This window comes from Bactrocera oleae, chromosome 5, assembly GCF_042242935.1.
Source record: "Bactrocera oleae isolate idBacOlea1 chromosome 5, idBacOlea1, whole genome shotgun sequence".
NCBI lineage: Eukaryota > Metazoa > Arthropoda > Insecta > Diptera > Tephritidae > Bactrocera > Bactrocera oleae.
This window is the reverse complement of record NC_091539.1, coordinates 14,101,507-14,121,813: the sequence shown is the minus strand read 5'-3', so window position 1 is coordinate 14,121,813 and position 20,307 is coordinate 14,101,507. Positions and strand designations below refer to the sequence as shown.

The 20,307-nt window shown below is 34.8% G+C and overlaps 2 protein-coding genes across 17 annotated transcripts in view; one reads left to right on the top strand and one right to left on the bottom strand.

The window, feature by feature from the left end:
• The window catches only part of Abca3 (ATP binding cassette subfamily A member 3), a 34,712-nt gene extending 33,197 nt beyond the window's left edge, over positions 1-1,515 (top strand). For all 4 annotated transcript variants that reach the window (XM_070110751.1, XM_014229909.3, XM_014229910.3 and 1 more), the window contains one exon: positions 298-1,515. In XM_070110751.1, coding sequence (XP_069966852.1) covers positions 298-460 — 163 coding nt within the window. In that variant the 3' untranslated portion in view covers positions 461-1,515. The remainder of the gene's footprint in view (positions 1-297) is intronic.
• A 2,292-nt stretch (positions 1,516-3,807) lies between these two features.
• Positions 3,808-20,307, bottom strand: part of l(1)G0196 (inositol hexakisphosphate and diphosphoinositol-pentakisphosphate kinase) — a 38,562-nt gene continuing 22,062 nt past the window's right edge. For 4 of the 13 annotated variants that reach the window (XM_070110748.1, XM_070110747.1, XM_070110749.1 and 1 more), the window contains 14 exons: positions 19,440-19,656; positions 19,085-19,366; positions 18,833-19,021; positions 18,687-18,772; positions 17,859-18,027; positions 17,601-17,798; positions 16,280-17,213; positions 16,102-16,212; positions 15,783-16,008; positions 9,803-11,449; positions 8,162-8,647; positions 6,082-6,202; positions 5,592-5,838; positions 3,808-5,063 (listed from right to left, as the gene is read on the bottom strand). In XM_070110748.1, coding sequence (XP_069966849.1) covers positions 4,080-5,063; positions 5,592-5,838; positions 6,082-6,202; positions 8,162-8,647; positions 9,803-11,449; positions 15,783-16,008; positions 16,102-16,212; positions 16,280-17,213; positions 17,601-17,798; positions 17,859-18,027; positions 18,687-18,772; positions 18,833-19,021; positions 19,085-19,366; positions 19,440-19,656 — 5,897 coding nt within the window. In that variant the 3' untranslated portion in view covers positions 3,808-4,079. The remainder of the gene's footprint in view (positions 5,064-5,591; positions 5,839-6,081; positions 6,203-8,161; positions 8,648-9,802; positions 11,450-15,782; positions 16,009-16,101; positions 16,213-16,279; positions 17,214-17,600; positions 17,799-17,858; positions 18,028-18,686; positions 18,773-18,832; positions 19,022-19,084; positions 19,367-19,439; positions 19,657-20,307) is intronic. The other 9 variants (XM_036371203.2, XM_036371192.2, XM_014229889.3 and 6 more) reach the window with 7 other exon arrangements.

The following is a 20,307-nucleotide window of genomic DNA, read 5'->3' as shown; positions in this document are numbered from 1 at the left end:
ACACGCATACTTACTTATATACAAATATACTAACCACTCTAAATGCGCCGCGTTGCATGCATAACTTTCAGTACCTCCCCCCTCACACACACACACATGCAAGCATAAGCTCCTGTAAATATTGCCATATATACGTTTTTATGTATTTTATGATATAAATCTTAGCATGTAGCTGTCATGCGAGTTTTTGCATGCCATATATTTGCATGTATGTATTTAAGTATATATTTAGTGTATTTGTATGCAAAAATTGTAATAATTTATTTTTCTCAAAAATTAATTAATTTGAAACAAAAGCATTAAGAAAAAGCGCTGCCCTTGCTGTCCGAAGTGGCAATTAATGCGGAATTGCATAACGGGAGTTGATTCGCATAAAAACGAATACCGATTACAGGCATCGGATCGTGAGCTGAATGACTTAACGAAAGGACAATTCAGAAACAACGGAGTTGCAGTATAAATTTACATACATACATACGTATGTGTGTATGCAATATTTATGTACCATAGATTAAAACGAAAATGTCATGTGATGTGAAAAAATGTTAACTGAAGAGCTTTAGTATGCTAAAAGCAGAAGAGTTGCAGCCAAGCGCCAAACAATTCTGCAAGGAATGGCTTCAACAAACAAACAAACAACTAAAATTACTAAACTAACTATTAAAAAAATCAATGTGCCTATATACATAAGTATGTGCATACATATACATAAATGTATATACTTATATATGTATTATATAATTACTAATAATAATATTTAAATTTGCTTATATACTCATGTATGTATGTATATATGCATAAACGTAACGAAAAGCCACAAATATGTAGGTGCATGTGTCTTTTTGACGCGAACTCGCTTTACTAGCATAAGTACAAGTATATATGTATGTGTTTTACTTATATTTAGGTGCGTGTGCGCAAAAAATATTTAACTAAAGCACATTTTACTTGTGCAAAGCACTTTCGAAACATAAATAGCTAGTTTAATTTACTTTAATTTATAAAACATGCATTATTAAACTAACTATTTGTTTAAAACAGTAATTCTAAATTTAAAAAAATTTAATTTTTTGAAAAATTGTCAAAATGTTTTATATGAAAATTTTATATTTTACATTAATTTATGATTATATGATAATTAAAACACGAAGTAAACACGATTTTAGTTTTAGTTCTACAAGTATTATATAATATAATATTTAGGTAACAAATTCATAATAAGATAAGTCAGTAATAATATTGTAAACCTAATGAATTATAAAGAATGTGTTTTTTTTTTTAATATATAATATTTGTATAAATGTGCAGTTAGCTTTGAATGTTCAATGTAAAAACTATGATTTAACATAAATATTTACGATTTAAAAAAATGTTTTTACAAAATACCTGAGGTCAATAATTTTTACTTAACAATTTACATGAAAAACAAATGTTAATATAAAAAAAAAATTTACTGTGTAATGTTGCTATTTATTCTAATAAAATTATGATTTGCTAATTTTAGCAATTACGCAATACTCGAAGTTTTTATTTAAACATAATTAATAATAATTATATAATGATATAAGTTTTGAAAAGAAAATCCGCTATTCTAGTATAGATAATATACGCAGCAGAGATGAAATGTACAATGAACTCCTCACCTTTATACACAGCGATAAAAATTTGCTTCTTTCTGGTTATTGGTATAGCATGTATTTTATTCACCGTTTTTTTAAACTGAACATTAAATTTAAAAGAATAGTGAAAATCAACGAAATCAATAGCTGTCTATGATTAAAACAACATATAAATGAGTGGCATAAATCAAGTAGATGGCATAAGTCATACCAACATATACTATAAAAAAATACTAGCGCAATCAAATTGGAGCTGTATAGGATTTACTTAAAATTAGCTAGTGGCAAATCGAACAAATTGACATAAATCTAACAAACTGGCATAAATTATATATACTGGTATAAATCACATAGAATCGGTCTAAGGTTTGGTTAACTTTGGCTAGTAGTGAATCAAACAAACTGAGATAAATCAAACAACTGAGATAAATTAAACAAACTGGTAAAAAAACAAACACATTGGTATAAATTAAATAGCTGAAATAGACTTTTATAATCACAAAGAATCAGTCTAAGATTTGCTTAGATAGTATTGAATCTAACAAACGTTAGCGTAAATCCAACTAACTGGTATATTCCAATATAGAAAAAGTAACAAATTTATAACACTTTAAAGAAATGCTCACTTTTTTGTGGTTATTGCCAATTTTTTTCACAAGCAAGCAGAGCTGAAACACCAGAGAATCGAAGACAACTAATCTAACACAATGTTCGAATAGCAGATCCTCAGCTATTTAACCGTTCATTATTTTATATTTAACATTTAATAGAGCAATTAATTAAGTACTTTACTGCTGTTGAAATGGAAACGCCATTTGGATGTCTTGATTTCCCGTTTTTGTAAATTGTTAGTAATATCATCCAGGGATAGCTAGAGCTCAAAGGGACGGTGGTTCCTTCTATAAGGAGCTCTCCACCAACCCGTTTTGGGCTATCAGACCACTGCAATTTCTTTAGAAACTAGGTAGTTGGCAAGAAGGTAGTATCAGATGCAGTAACAGACTTGTTTGGGTGCCCGGCCACAACGGAATCTCCGAAAATTACAAAGCCGAAGAGTTTACTAATAAGAACACCCTTGCCTCTATTGAATCGAATTGGGAACGGGTCGATATTTTGTTTTTCCGTCCTTTCGTATTCTAGCATTGAATCTATGAACCTCGCGTGACCTTGGCATGCGCTGAACCAGAACTTGTGTGGCTGCGAGATTTTTATGACCCAAAATAGAAAAAGAGTACATCGAAATTCTTAGCTCTTTGCAAGGTGAAATTATCTAAACATTTTTTTCTCTCTGTCCAGACTTTACCAGACTAAGATTGAAACATCTCGGTAGAGGTAGCTTTGGCGAACATAGAGAATAAGCTGGAGCTGATATTAACCGCCTTAAAAAATTGTGACAATCTCATAGCGTTTCATTGATTTATGAGAGTCGTTTTTAGGATCAAACGACTCTAGATTAGAGGTTTGGGCATCAGAAAGTCCAGCGCTCACAACTCTCCCAGCTGGAAGCTAGGTAACCTTTGATGGGAAAGTTAACTCCTTTGCCTAATCTAACATAACTTCCTCAGCTAACTGCTAGTCGGCATAAAAAATACTTCTTCTAAATTATGGTTTCAAGAAGAATGCTGAATTTACTTTTAAAACGACTTTCTGATATTTTAATAGTTTTTCGGTAGGGAGACGATTTCAACAAATCAGAGAACATCAAAATAATTATTAAATTTTCTTTTATAAAAGATATGCATGTTTTAAACACTACGGAATGAGTTTAAAATAATAGGAGATTGCTGATAGGTTTCTGTTCTTTGAACTTTATAGATGCTACTCTTTAACTCTTTGTAAATATTTCAAGGAAAATATGTTTATTGACGAACAACTCTTATTATTTCTATGGAGCACTCATCTTTGATAAAAAAAAGAGAAACTCTATTGAATGACAAATAAAAACGTCCATCGAATAAGCCTAATAATTATTTAAAAATGTATGGAACCTAACCGGGAACCTCGAAAAAATAATAGTGCTTTACTTAACTATATCTTTAATATACAACTACATACGAGTACGTAGCTGCTTTGTTAAGAGTTTTTGCATATATGGTAAATATGATTTTGAATAAAATTACTAAAAGTTATCTTAGGGAAAACTGTGTACTTACCGCCAAATTCTTACTGTTACACATTTTGAAACGTATTTGTAAAGTTGGTAAATTTAAATTTTGTTTAACTTTAATAGACCACAGGTAATCCGGTACATATAAGTTTGAAAGTGTTACATATGTATAAGTAAAATTTAAAAGGAAAAATAAATAATTTTAATGGAATGATTTCAAATGTTATCTGATAAGTCAAAATAGTTCACTCGGCAACTATTAGCAATTCACTTTTTGTTTAGTAGCTCATTACAATAAATAAGGCTTTCCAAGCAACGATTTTAAAATTATTTTCTTATTAACACCATTTTGCTTATTTATGTTGCAAAGTAGCCACATCGTCCAAAATTTTTGTCGCCATAAATCGCGAGTTGGAGCGCGATGCAGGGGATGTGCTTGCGCTGCTTGTGCGGCTGCTACCTTCGGGCGAAATGGGTGCGTGGGTCGGCGAACGTGCTGGTACTAACAAGAACTCATTGAACAAGAAATCGGAGTCCATGGACTGAGTTTTGCTGTGGAAACTACGAGGAATTCGTTTTGGCGGCTCTATGAAACGTTCTTTAACAATCAAAGCACCTGGTCGTGGTGGACCAATGTTGTCTGTGCCGACGGCAGCACCATGCGTCGGCACTGTGTTGGACGTCGTAGAAACAGGCTGTGTAACAATTGCAATGGGTGTGGCTTTATGCTGCGGCGATCCTGTAGCGGAGGCTGCGGGCGAAGCGCACACCGAACTTTTCAGATTAATGCACGACTGCGTGTGACTAACATCGTCCAGTTCGGAAGCATTGTGCTGCACGCGCTTTAGTGTATTACTTGCAAATGGAAAGTTGGAATTGGAAGTAGACTGAGTGAGTGTCTCAAATTTACGCAGACGTGCATCCTGCTTTAGTGTGGATGCCGACGGTATGTTGATAGACGCATGTAGATTGTTGTACTCCTTTTGACGTTCATATTCCCCGCCCTCAAAGAGACTGATCTGCTTCTTGATTTTGGGCGATATTGGATCGGTTGCCTTGCGTGCACCACGGCGTAGCGTATTTTCACCACAAAGTGGCAGCGGAGGCAATGACGTCGGTTCGCCGAAGTAATTTGTCTCCGGCGAAGAACTGATAATTTTTGTATCTGGTATTTTAAGCGGTTCAGGAAGTGCATCGAAGGTATCTTCGACATCAGGCGGTTCAGCCATCTCAGCATGAGTGGGACAGCAATAGCAGGTCTCAAGTTTTGGTTCATCTACAGGTAGCGATGGTGTTGTGGCGGCTGAAAGCGTAGTTTCGTCATCATCTTCGAAACCCTGTGTTTTAAAAGAGTTAAGGTTAAGCAAATACTTTGGAAAGGTATATAGTTATATACATATGTACATACACTTCAAGAATTCAATAGCTGTCAAAATACGATACGAAACGAATATGATTAGATTTAGTACAAGGAACTTCATTGATTTAATTAATTTTCGGACCTAATCTACAGTATGTCCAAGAAAATACGTTCCCATATTTTAATTAAGATATCTTACATACTGACCGATATACATACATATATGATATCAAGCTAACTGGTAGTTCGAAAATTATTATATTATATTAGGTATATGGGTGATTGAATATTTTTTGTATAAATAAATTTGACGTCATATTTGATATCTTGGGATTTGAAAAGGTGTTCACCGATATAGAATACTAGGGAAGGGTGGTATAAGAAAATTTATTTAAGCATTGCATATTGCTGAGCGAAAGTGAAATTTAAAAAGATTATGGTTCTGGTTATTTAAAGAAAAAAACCTTACGCTCTTCCCTAAAAAATAGTATAATTTTTTACTCACATCAACTGAAAGAGTCATCGATCCTTTGTTTGCAATCATACTTATGTCCATGCCAAAGCTGACCGGTGTTAAGCAGGCGCTCACATCACTACGGCTACTGCCTCCGCCGAATGTAAATACGCCGTCGGCATCCACATCTAAGACATCCGTATTCATGGGCGTATATACCGAGACGGCATTCAGGTCGGCATCATCGAGTTGTGGAAAGAATTTGGCGAGCTCCTCGGCTACGGGCAGGATGTTAACGCTACTTTTTTGTTTTTTTTTTTTGTTTACGTTTTAAGAAATAATTTTGTCTCACATTTGTTTACAAAGTGTGCGAATATTCACAGTTGAATAATGGTATCAACACAGTTTTTAAAAATAAAAAAAAATATTGAAATTGCAAAAAAACGGTGAAATACGAAAAATTTTATTGGCATGAGTTTTGACATTCAAACATCGATATATGTATGTACATGTATATGCAAGTTTTAATTGTCATACTGACCCTTCGGCGCTGGTTATACTAATGGACATTTCGCCGCTGGGTGTTTCATGCGAGTATGTGTCCGAAATGGCTGGGGATGAGGGTTCGGTGCTGCTAGCAACGCTCGACTGTTGGCTCCACACTAGCAATGATTTTTTGGTGTTTTACAAAATATTAAAGATATTCTGACATTTTAATTCTATAATTTATTTAAATTAGTTGAAAACGCATTCGCTTAAAGTTGATAAATAAAAAAATCATTCCATAACAGAGAAAACGTGCTCAACAAAGTTACCGATTGCAGTAAATGAAGATTAACATTTCAATTACTGCAAAGATTATAGAATTTTAACCAAAAAATACCAATAAATAAACTTAAAATACTTTTTCATATTTAATTTAGTATTTTAGAATCTGATATGTTTTTAAAGATAGAAACTCCGAAATCTATTTAAAACCTTAAACACTCCGATCTGAAGGGTAATATATAAGATCGGTATGATGCTTCTTGTTAGCCCTTTTATAGAATTAAAGAATGATAAATTAACTTTAAAACAGATGTGATTGAATAAGAGCTTCTGTCGTAAAAAAAAAAATAGGCAACATTGTATTCATCAAAAATTTAAGAGTGGCGAATAGAATAAACTACTAACAAAAATCAAATAAACTGACATACTAAATAACAGACAGAATAGAAAGATATTACTATACATACTTTAATTTTTAGCTATGTATCTCACGTATGTTCAGATATAGAATACTTTAAATTAACGGGTTGGCATGTTGGCATTAGCTTTAACTCTGTTAGGTATGATATATATTTAAAAAATGTATTTAAATAATCCAGCCAGATATATCTGAGATTAGTTAAGTGACACTTTCTTAGCTTATGAGATTACATCGCTATTGGAGCATTCGCGCAGGAGTGTACTGAACGGCTGAACAGCCTATCAGTTCGCAGCCAAGTGCACCAACCTCCCGAGAGGCAAATTTCGGCTACTTGTGGCATTTTACACTGGACACTGCAGGCTTAAGAAGCACCTGTTTAGCATATTGCCGGCTTATTTCTATTTATCCCACTTTTAAATCAGATTAAATCAGATTTTTTTCAATTAGTACCCGAGGGAAGTTATTCTGAGTAGTTGCTTTAATTTATGAAATCGTAGTTGTAGAAAATAATAACATAACAGGTTACGCTAACGTAGTGCCCCACATACTTTGAATGAAATAAATGAAATGAAGAAAAATGATAATAAAATAAAAAACATTCAGTTAAATTTCGTTTACAGATAGTAAAAATCCGGTTTATTGATTTTAATCAAATCGTCAGTCGATTCCTTAAATTATCTCTCTGCTACTTGTAATTACACTATATTCGGTAACCAGCTTAGGCCAATGCAAGAGAAAGCATTCGGTGCTTATTGCAACTCTTAATTAATTTATGCCTAAGTTTTGAATTTACCATTTTTTACTAATTATAAAATGTGCTTAGCAAGAAAAAAATTTCAATTTTTCACGAGCTCATTGCATAACAAATTTCAAGCAAACTTAAATTATAATATAAAATAAAATATAGTAATTTTGTTGTGCTTTAATACAGGTTTTCGTGTTTGCATAGACCAAAAAATACATTCAATTACAAATATGTATACAACAATTTATAGATTTGTATAGGCGATTACGAATACAAGTTTCTTTCCAATTTTAAATTTACGTTGTGCTAACGTTTTGTGTTTTTAGATTTATGTTAATGGTGTAATTTATCGACATTTATTATCGGCTTTTATGCCGTAACACAAGCAATCGCTTGGATGGTAAGAGAAAGTTTGACATTCAGGACAAGCATGCTTATGCAGTGAATGCAATGAACTCTCCAAAATTATTTGATTTGCTTTTTGAAAAGAAACTGGTATTTAGTTATTGAAACTTCTTATATTTAAAAAGAAAAACGAAAATAGATAGATTACTTTTGAAGGCTGTTTTGTGACATCAAAATAACTTTTTAATTCTTTTGTGTGCTATGCGCATAGCAAAATTGTGTTAAGAACTCTCAGCAACAAAAGAGAAAAATTTCAATTTACAATATAATCGTCCAACTTACTTCCAGCAGTTGGCTGCGCTGTTGCTGTTGCATTTGCCTCAGCTGCGCCAACATTGTTGCATTTATTGGCGCGTTCGGACGTTGCTGTTGTTGCTAGAACTTCTGCTGTTGCCACTGCTGTTGCTCCTTGCTCCAGCGGTTTACGCACATTCCCGGCTAGATGGACTGCTGGATGCATGCAAATTGCATTCTTCAACATTGGCTCACGCACCCTTTCGCCCTGTGTTGCGACTGCTTCCTGGCAATGACACATGCTGTCACCGGATAGATAACTTGTAGCCGCCTCCAAAGAGCACATAGATTGTAACGCGCCCTGTAAGGTTTGTTGTGGTGTTGATGGATGCTTGGGCGGCGATGATGCTGGTGTTTTGAAGAGTGGCGATGTTGTCATTTTGTGTAGAAATTGATCGAGCTGCTTCAGTGAGAGTGCATTGTGTAGAGTCTCTAGTGGTCGAATTGGTGGTACACCGCCGAAACCTTCAAGTACTACATCCGAAGGTTAAACGGTCAGGTGATTATGTGACGACGGCGTAAAAGGATAATTAGGTTAGAAAATGTAGGCAGATATGTAAACAAATTTGTATAGGTAAATTAAATGCAGTAAGGTACTTAATTCTACTCTAACACCAACGGTACCCTGGAGAGATGCTAATGAGATCTTTATCTTTTTTAACTTTTATATTTCGAAACTCCATCAACGAAACAGAGGGAATTTACGTCAGTACATCCGCTGATGATTGCACAATATTGACGTTGGGTACTAAAAGTGATAACATGTGTTCGAAAGTAAACAACTTTCTCCACGATCTTTATCACTTCTTCACTTTAAGGAGCCCAACACTCTCTCCAGCTAAATCCGCAGCAACTAACCTGGTAGCTTGGGTATAATAGGATGCAGATGAAGAAGTTTCAAACGACCAAATTATTTATTTTTGCGATTGGATTCTTCAAAGGACGATACACCGGAAAGAGAAGAAAATGGTCTGGCCCCAGCGATTTTTTCTGCTTTCAGATTTCAAAATTAACGCTAGAATAAAATTTAGCGTCATGAAGAGTAAATCGCCGGGACTATATATCGATATAAGCTACGTAATAATAATAAAACTGGATTTTGTAAAATAAAAATACTTTGATACGCATTCTTCAGGCTATTTATTTATTAGTTATATGTTCTCTCTCAAAGAGTTAAATATTAAAACAAAAAAATGTTTGAAAGCTAAGTCAGAAAATTTCCTCCTTAATTACTTCAAAGAAACAAGGCATAAGAGTAAGTTTGCTACACCATTGCTGGAAGGTGTTTCGAAGTGCTGTTTGGTGTGCAAAATCTACTTTTCTAAAGTTAAAAAAAGTTAAATTTTGAAGTTTTAGCCCGAGGACTGAAAGAAAAAACACTCAGCTATGCCATTTTCCACATCTGGAGGAATGTTATGGAAAATCTTATTTTGTAACTTAACGACATGGTTGCATTATTCCATACTTTAGGTTTAACTTGATTTATAAATCTGTGGTCACAGGAAATAACTGTTCAAATAACCTTATTTGAAAGGTATAAAGTTATGGTCTCAAATTTTGAGACTTATGATGAATTTTGCTTTTTTTTCTAGTGGCCAAAGAACTATAAATTCGATATTGACCGCTTACCTGACGATGAGACCGCACACGGTATCATATCCCTTAGATTGGGTGCCGATGAGCTGCCGCTTATAACTGCCGTGCTAAATAGACTACTTGAGCTAGTGGCCATCTTTTTGCTAAAACCACCAAATCCCAACATTTTCATATACGACATCTGGCCGGCAATACTGTGTCTTTGACGTCGAGACGATACCGACGATGAGGACGATACTGGCGTCGCATTGCCATCTGCGGCGGAAGTAGCGGTCGAGGTACAGGTGGCGATCACGGACGAGGTCATGGGTGTGGATTTAGACGTAGTTATGGACGCGGACGCGGACATATTGGCATTGACATTGGTCGTTGATGTTGTGTTCGTAGTGGTTATGGTTGTTGTGGTAGTGGTATTTGTTGGGTCGTAAGTTGTAGGGACGGTAGGAGTGAGTTTCGAATTGAATTGGTTAGTATCAGGCATTAGTTTAGACAAATTGGTTGAGGATGAGCTCAAAGTGACGATAACGTCAGGTATGCGCGCGGTATGTGTTTGCGGTGCGTGTTGTTGTTGTCGGTTAAATAGTTTGTGTTGGTGTTGGTTTTGTCGACGTATGCGTGAGTTATGATGATAATTTGTGGCGCGTTTGTCAGTGTGTTTGTGTTGGAATAATGTATCAAAGTCGCAGGCAGACGAGGATTGCACGGGAGAAGATAAAGCGGTGTTAGTAGCATGTGTATTATCAAATTCATTGATTGTAGAAAATTTATTTACAAATGGTTGTTGAGCTTGCTGCGTAAACTTGAAAGGATTTTCAACATTTATCATCACCGGCGCCGACTGTACGGTGGGTAAACTGCTCATTGAGACGGTCTTTATGTCAGGCGCGCGCTCAACGTCAGCACCCACGCCACTGCACAGCTCGTTGGCGTATTTCTGTTGCGATTTCGCTTGCTGCTGCAGCTGCCGCTCATCGGACTCTTGGCATAATTTTAAAGTGGAGGCGGTCGGCGAATTGGTGGGCGAATTAACGCGTAGTTGATCGACTACCGTATGCCGTTCCTCCTGCAGACGGAATCTGAACTCGCTGCTAAGTATTGTGGCTGGCGCCGAACAAGACAACTGAAAGTCATCAATGGAGGCTACGCGTGAAGTGGAAATCGGCGAGCTGCCCAAAACGAAGTGCAAAACTTCGCCATCGTTGAGCGGACTGATGTCAGCCATGCTCTTCGAATGCGAGTGTGGCAAGTTCTCGTCGAAAGCACCACCACCGCTAAGGCAATTGCACGAGAGCGGACGTTCATTCGTGGCTAACGGCGATATTTTCGGTAAATACAGTTCGTTAGCTGCGTCGGACTCATCGATGCTTGCTATGGCGCGCATAGTCAATAATCGCACATGACGTTTTTGACGCGTCTCGCATGGTGAATTCGATTTATGTTCGTTACAGGGGGATTCCGGTGTTAGTGGATTGAGTGAGAAATCAATATCGGACAGTGGCAACTCGTTGGTGGACGAATCGATTTTATAGAAAGTCAAGCTATCGGTAACGCGTATGTGAAATGTACCGCCAGCGCCTGCGAAATTTGGATTGGAGCGCGTGTTCAGTATTTCCTTGAATTCATGCTTATTATTAGTACTAGTTAGAGAGGGCGTGTGTATGGGCGTAGACGCAACGGTGTCTACGCGTTTTTTACACAATTAATTCATGAATGAACACAAAGCAATTGTTAGAATGAACTTTTCCGGGAAGGGTGTTAAATAAGCGCATAAAACGAAGGTATAGGTTGAACGAGTATTCAATTTTTCATTTGAATTTGTTTGTTACAAGTGACCGGTTCAGACATGGGGAGCGCAGACGCCATGTGGAGTAAAATGACAGATTTAATGTGTAAATGCATTAGAAATTTTGGTCATTTATGTATGTACATTGTAATGTAAAATTTATGAGAATCGTCTTAAATATAATTACGTTTAGCTTGGACAAGTCACATTGAGTACGACATTAATGCGTGGCAGCAAGCAGTTTGAATTCGACCAGAAAATTTTAGCATTGTTAGGAGTTACATACGCAAAAACATATGTATACATATACATATGTATACATATACATATGTATATATATACATATATACATTGTTATATATACGAGTATATATGTATGTAGTTAAGTGTGTGCTTAGATTTTGACTGTTGTTATTGTATTAAATCGTATCGATATTACACTATAGTAGGCATGCAAACGGCGTTACATTAGTGAACCGTACAAAAGTTACGTATGTTTTTCTTGTAAGTAGTATGATGAAATTGAATTTGCAGAGAAATGTGGTAGTTAACACAATCTACTTGCATAAGTACATAAATAAAATATACTTGAAAGCAAAAGTGCCAGGATTTGGGATGGTGAAGTACAATGAAGTTTCTGCGCAAAAGAGTATGTTTTCGGGAACTTCTCAGTTTTCGGGAGTAGTAATAGAGAAACTGTATTAATAACTGTATAACTTTGATAATGATCAACATATGTATGTGAGATCATGTTGTTGTAATACTTGTCGTATTGTATGCTTTTGAACAGGTAATTAAGTCATAAATTCATAAATTACAGCGTTTTAAACTTTCATAATTAATACTTGAACATAATTAAGCAACAAAATAAAATAAAATATTTAGTGTTAAGTTTCATTATTTAAGTGTTTCTGCTAACTTAACTTCTGTTTTATTTTTAAAGAAAAAAAAAATTAATTAATATAATTCTTAAAAATATTGGATTTTGAAACTTGGAAAACTAATTTCATTTCATATACACAAACTATGCTCAGATAAGTATATTAGGGTATCCGTTATTTCTCAACTTTATTTTTTTGTGCTAACGGTTCCTTAAGGTTCAGTTTATGCCCTAAAAAGATTCCAACGTAAACAAGCTCTTTACTTTCTATTTAAACCGTGCCGTGCCGAGTTTATCATTTTACTTTTCCCATTTATTTAATATGGGCTTTTTTGATCTTTTACAATAGATTTTTTATCTTTAAAACTAGTAAACTTACAACTTTAAAAAAATAATATTCGAATACAAAATTCCGCTTTACAAAAAAGGCTTGATAATTTTTTTCATAAAAATATTCATTTAAGAGTTATACGCAGTTAAAGTTATGCATTAAATGTACTGTATTCATACAGTACACCGTTGTCGTATGAGCAACAAAGAAGCTATAAATCACTTGTATGAATGCTCAGTACATTTGACATATAACTTTGACTGCGTATAACTTTTAAAGGAATGTTTTTATGGAAATCAGCTAGACATCTTTTAGAGTGGAAATTAGAATATCACTTTTTCAAAGTTGTAGATTTACTTGCTAGATTATCGTCCAAGGCAATGCTATAATCTCTGAAAAATTGTTTAGATCGGACCATTATAGCATGCCATACAAACTGACCGATCAAAATCAAGTTCTTTTATGGAATCTTTTGTATTTGTGAAGGGTAATGTTTTCTAATTTTATTAAACTTTTTCCTTTATTTAGACTTATTCTTGTTACATGATATTTTTCAACTTTTTAAACAATTGTAAATATTTGAAAATTTGATGTTAATAATTTTTTATTATTTTTAATTATATTTAATTAATCTTACTAGGCATTAAGATTGGATTGTTTACTAATAGTAATTGGATTGTTTACTAATGATCCAATAATTATTGGCATTTCACCATAGTATAAGTATATAGATTGCTTACTCTCTGAAATGAATTTGTTTTTAAGATTTTTGCATCACAGAAATAATACACATGAGCTAAATGAAACGTTGTTCAAAGGCTGAAAGTAATTTATGACTTTATTAACTTAAATATCAACCCACAAGCGCACACACGGGTATATAAAAAAAAAAACACAGTTATGTACATAAGAGTATGTGTGCACAAAGGAAAACCATACGTACATCAATAAACATTGCTATTACTCTTGTGCACCTTGAGCTCGAGAATTTATGAATATCACATAGTTGTAAGAAAAACAAATTTCAAGAATTAGAAGAAGTGTACCTAAATACACAACTGTATAGAAAATGTTAAAAACCAAGAAATTGAATAACTTATATATTAAATACACAGAACACAAAGAGAGGTCAAAACATACATAGCCAAAGCCAAAAGCCAGACGCTGCCAAATGTGGGGAATGACTACGATGCTACTACCACGCAGTCATTTAACATTTTCTACGACTTCTACCATTGGGCATTACCACTAGCAGGAATCAGACAAAATGCTCTCGTTTTATACAAAATAACTTTCCATTTGAGTGAAAGCTTAACAACATTTCTCAGCGTCTAGCTTTTTGGTTCGCTTATTCGTATGTCGATTGTAGAAATATTTATATTTATGACAGCAGTATTCAAAGACGACAGCAAAAGACGACACCGAATTTCAGCCAAATACACGGAAATTCCCAGCCAGATGCTTATACGAAAATTTTGTCATTGTGTTAAAAAGTTTAAACAAATATATTGAATTGTTTTTATGTTATTAAGAGAGTAATTTAGTTAATTTAAATTTGAATTAAATATGATTAATGCGCATAAAAGAACATATGCATAATTAATATAAACTTAATAAGCAGGTGGAGTTTGTGTCTAGCTTATGTATAACTTAAATCGCATTAATGTAAAAAATGATATAAATAATTAGGAATATATAAATATAAGCTGTTCTTGTATGAAGTATTTTCTTTTCATTAAAAAAATATATACATATATGTGTAGTGTTTTTACTAAATTAATAAATAAATTTACTAGCATATTTGGATGCATATATTTTTACTCTCTTATGCCCTTATAAAAATACAAGCTCTTGGCAGACTAAATTAAATACTATAAAGTTATCACAGTTTGCTACGAAGTTTGTGACACTCAGAAAAAACCCTATAAATAAATGATAAATGATCAGCACAACGAGCTGAGTTCGTTTAGTCATGTCCGTTTATATGTCTGTATGTACCGCCAGTCGATATGAAATTTTGCATACGTCCTTTCCTCATCAATAAACTGCTCGTTTGTCGGAGCCGCCCATATCGGTCCACTGTAGGGTACACCTGCTATATAAACTGGTGGATCACAAACAAGTACTTGTATGGGAAAACTTTTTATTTGCAATATATACTAACGAAATTTAACATAGAATACTACCGAAGGCAATGCTACGATCACCGAACAAATTGTTTAGATGGGACACTATACTACGCATATAGCTGTCATACAAACTGACCTGTCAAAATCAAATGTTTATATGAAAACAGTTTTATTTGATAATATATCTTCATGAAATTTGGCATAGATTTTTGTCCAAGCCAATGCTATAATCTTCCAACAAATAGTTCATATCGGACTATATATCTGTCATTCAAATTGACCGATCATAATATATATAGATATCTTTTTATACAATCTTATGTTATAGGTAAGAAATGGACCTATGAAGGGTATTATACCATAGCAGTCAATGTTAACATTTTTTTTTATCTACGATTTCTCGTATATTAAGTATATTTTTTATACAAAGTAAATTACTTCTTTCTTCTTCTTTGTTATACCATATTTAGACTAGTTAGCTAACTAAAACTTACTAAAAACCGTAAAAACTCAACTTAATTTAATCTAATCCTTAACACTCGATTGCAACTGTTACTCATAAAAAATATAATAAACCGACAGCAAAAAATAAGTGTACTTAAAAACTAAATCATATAAAAATAACACTTTGTTTATATTATATGACCAATGGAGCGCCACATAGACCGGCACATGCTATTTGAAATACGTTAATGAGCAAAAATATAAGAAAAATATATGTGTGTATGTGTGTGTGTGTGAAATCATAATCCGTCCATAAAACTTAATAGTGGACTATGATGTGTTAATTGTTAAAAAAAAAGAAACAAATTGTTGAAAAGCAAAACAGGAGACGTACTCAAACGCAGCAGCAACAACGTAAAATTGTTTACATACCAAACGACACATACCTTTAGCACGCTTTTGATCGCGTTGTTCATAGCTACGTGAACGTGGCTCAGCATCGGGACTAATGGGGCGTTGAGATTCCATTGAGTGTTGTTGGGAAGCCAACTCTTCATTCAAACGCTTTGCCAAGTGCGCCGCTTCATGGCCGCTTACCGTATGGTGCGCACCGATTGGTATGGGCTTCGATTTTAGATGTTTAGTATGCGGTGGGGTGTCTTTATCGTAGCCCTAAGGAATTTTGTGATTTTTGTTGTATAAAAGCTTGCTTTCAATATATAAAATATTATAATACACCAAAAATAACAGTAAAGCGTTGCTTACGTCTGATTGGCTCCTCACAGGACTATCCTCCGAATCGTTTTCCTCCTCTATACGCGGCGGATTTGCGTCATCCCCACCAGAATTAGTTTTGAGAAAAGAATTACTTGAACCCTATTTAAATAAAATTAAAAAATTATATGTGATAAAGCAATATGTTTTCGAAGAGCTCTTTTCTAACCATTTGCTTGGGATTGCCAGAATCATTGCGCGAGTGTGGCCGAAAGCCTGGACCTGGTGGCAAGTTTTTCTGCACACAACAATTAACACCCGGACTAAAATGTAGTTCCACGTGGAAGCGTTCTTCTGATGTGGGATCTTTGGTGGGATCCTCGTAGAGCATTATCACAACCTGTGACATGTAATTCAACTCCGACACCATTGAAATGTAATCCATTGCACGGCGCCACTGTTCATCATTTAACACATTCAGCAAACCGCCATAACGCAGAACTGTTAACAATGAGTGTACATGACTTTCACTGGTGAAATACAAGCGTGTGCGTACGTGACGACCCGGACTGGCGACACCGTGACTGTAATGTGGATTTAGTCTATTTACTGACTCATCGCCCACTTCTTCGATATTGCGCTGCAAATCGGCTTTAATTTTTTTCAGCAACGGCGTACAGATACCCTGACCAATGGCCAACTTCTCTTGCACAGTGGAACCGTACTCTTGTGGTATGACAATATCTGCCAGGTACTTAGCGTATATATACAATTCTTCCGCCTGATCGTATTGCAGCGTGTGTTGATTGTGTTGCAAGTCGTATTTGATGCAATCGTAAATGTCCGGTACTTTTGAAATGTCGTACTGTTTAGATTTTGTGCTGAAATCCTTTTCAATTTTCTCCCAACGTCGCGCCATCAAATCCCATGTTTCGCCATGGTACAATATAGCGTCTTTAGTTTTGGGATCTTCTTTCTTTACACTTATAATGGTTAACAATTCTTTGATTAGCTTGTGCACGTGATTGCAACATTCCACAGGATTTTTGACAAAGTCCAAGGCTTGATTAATGGAAATACTATTACACGGATTAATCACCTCACGGTCTTCGAGTGTAAATTCGCGGTCTACGCGCATCAAATCGTGCAGACGTTGCTTCGCACTGAAAGAAACATTGCAGATTAGCAAAATGAAACTACGAATTGTAACAGTATAGACCGAAAGTAAAAGATGATTTAAGAATAACCACGAGAAAAAAAAAAGATTTTTTAAGGTATATAGCTGACATACCAATTGAACGATCAAAATCAAGTTCTTATTTGGAAAACTTTTTTATCCAACGTGATATCTTCTCGAAATTTTGCACAGGTTATTGTCAAGCAACGGTACAATCTCCGAAAAAATATATAGCTGTCATACATACTGACCGATCAAAATCAAGTTCTTGCATGTAAACTTTTTTATTTGTGAAGGGTATTATAGCTTTGGTGCAGCTGAAGTTAAATTTTTTTTGTTTTGTATAATATGTATCCGAAAACATGTTACTTACAGATTTTGGTATTTACTGGAGTCACAATCATTATCCAGCAGCCCGTTCGTATTAGCACTCTTCACCATCTGCACCAATATCGGTGTGAGCTCTCCTTCTAACGCTAGCAGACCTTTAGCAAAAGCGGCTGCAGTCATTTGCACACGACCTTCATCGGAAGCATATATTTTCAAGTCATGGCGAAATGTGGAGTGCAATCTATAAATGTTATAAATGTTTTAGTGTAAAAAAAAAAAATCATGGCAAACTCCACAGTACCTCAACAGTCCCAAGCCTTGTGTGCCCGAATAGTCTTGTCGACCCTGACCGCCAGGATACATGCAACGGAATATGCGTCCCAATTCCTCCGCTTGTATGCGACCAGCAGGCGTTAACTCACCACCCCATTTTAAGATCAAAACTAATGACGGCTCTTTCGGTGCATCTACTTCAAAGTATAAATGATTGCAAAGGATGTTAAGAAAAAATCAAAATTAAAATTAAAATATTACGTGAAAAAGTGTAACAAGAAAACGAGTATATTAATATTAATTTTAATAAGCAAAAATAAAAAAAATGATTTTAAAACGAATATTAAATACAATAAAACAAGTCTATAATAACCAAAAAGTTATATACTATAGATAAAGATAATACATATAGTAATAAAAAATTATATAGCAGGAGGCCACCAAGTGGATCCACAACCATTACAGAAGAGTTCCGAAAGGAAAAGGGGAAAAGAGTATTAGGTATTGGCTACAAATGACTGGACTTCGCCAAACAACATTTAGTGATGTACAGTGGCTCAGTAGATAGAGGTGTCAGAGGCACAGGGAATTTCATCAACTTAAAACATTGCGCCATTTTCACACATGAGGGAAATGGTTTTAAGCATTCATAAGATGCTTGGATTGGATTGATTTCACAATACATATTCACATCTTATCTAAACAAGCCCCAAGTTATGGATCATTAAAATATGTACTAGAAACTTATTATCTTTAGTACATTGAAAAAATTTCATAGATACATTGAAATTCTAGCTGTTTCGAAAATATGCAAATGAATTTATGGCAAAAAAATGATATATTGTTTAAGTATTACCGTCATCAGAGCTAGAGCCACGCGGTCGACCCTTCGGTTGGTATTTCATTTGAACTTTGCGATTTATGCCAGAGAAGTGTCCATACCTAATTTTTTAAAAGAAAAATAGTGCTTAAATACATAAAATACTACGCACATACACTTACATTTCCAGCACATTTTTCAATTGTTCTAATTTGCTCTCCTTCTCTTGTATCTCCGCATCGGCTGACTTGCTTTGTATTTCAGATAGCAGATATCTGGCAATATCTAAAATCTCTTGCAATTGTTTCGGACGCTTCAACTTAACGTGACCATCCTTGTAGCCGTCGTACTTCTCAAATATCTCGAAAAATCTGCAAATAAACGTTTATTATATGCTTTACATAAAATCAAATTTAAATATCAACGAATATTACTTGGGATGCCGCACTTCGAGCTTCATCTTTTGCTTAGGCGTGCGGTCGCCGTGTCTTATGACCGCGACTACGCAACGCAATTCCATCATCTTGCCGAAAGTGGTGGGCACAATGGGTGGATCATCTAGTTGAAAGGGCACAAGCCATGGTATATGCAAGGTGGGCGTGAGTTCACGCAATATCATATTGCCCAGTATTTTGGCGCAATCATCGTAATACTTGTTCGAGTTCTTAACGAAGCTGAAGCCATTCACGTCACAAACATAGGATTTTCCATTGGCGCTGTGTAGTTATAAAGAAAACACAATGCATTAGCAAAATCATATTATAAAATACTTTTTAATACCATACACACCGTAGCAAGTCGAAGCCGCAGACTGTCTGTTTAAAAGCCAAACAAACTTTGCGTGAGATGAGCTTCTCAGCATTATTTAATATAACCGGATAGCGTATCTCCTTGCCCTCGCTGTCGCGCTCCACTTTTCCATCCAGTGCTGGAGACTTACGGGCCTCGGCATGTGCATAATCTGGTCCGACTGTGTATACCTTAACGTCCGTGCCTGAAAAGTATACTAAGTTTTAAAAGTAATGCTGGATTCTTAGTCGATCTTGCAGGTGCTATAAAGAGTATAGAAGACGCCTGAGCTGATGAGCAATGAATAGCAACTGAAACGAATCACTCCAATTTTTTTAATTAACGAATTGTTTATAGTACATAAAAAAATCAATGTTATGTACATACATATACATATGTCTGACAGATTTGTGTAAGAATGTATGTGCGATGATACTAAATGTGACAAAAATTTGCTATAAGCGAAAATTTGAGATTGTCAAAATCGGTTCAGTCGTTAAGTTATAAACAGTATAACTAATGCGTAAGTAGTATTAAGTATTTAGTTTTTATTAAGTGAGATTAAATCATAATTTGGTGCCAAAAATCAAAAAAAAAATCGGTGCTAAGAGTTTTCTGCTTTCCATCTGAACAGTGGACTTTCAAATGGATGGACAGGCTGTAGTATATTAACGAATATAAGTAAGCGATTCCCATAAAATAATTTTGTACTCAAAACAGAGCAACCGTTTCAAAACTTTAAGTAATAAATAATACTGCTCTCGAACGACAATTATTTTATGTTTTAAAATTTCAAAATATATAATCGTTGCTAAATTTTTACAATTTATTTAATCTTCAGTTGCATCCGAATTTAGTACTCCCTTAC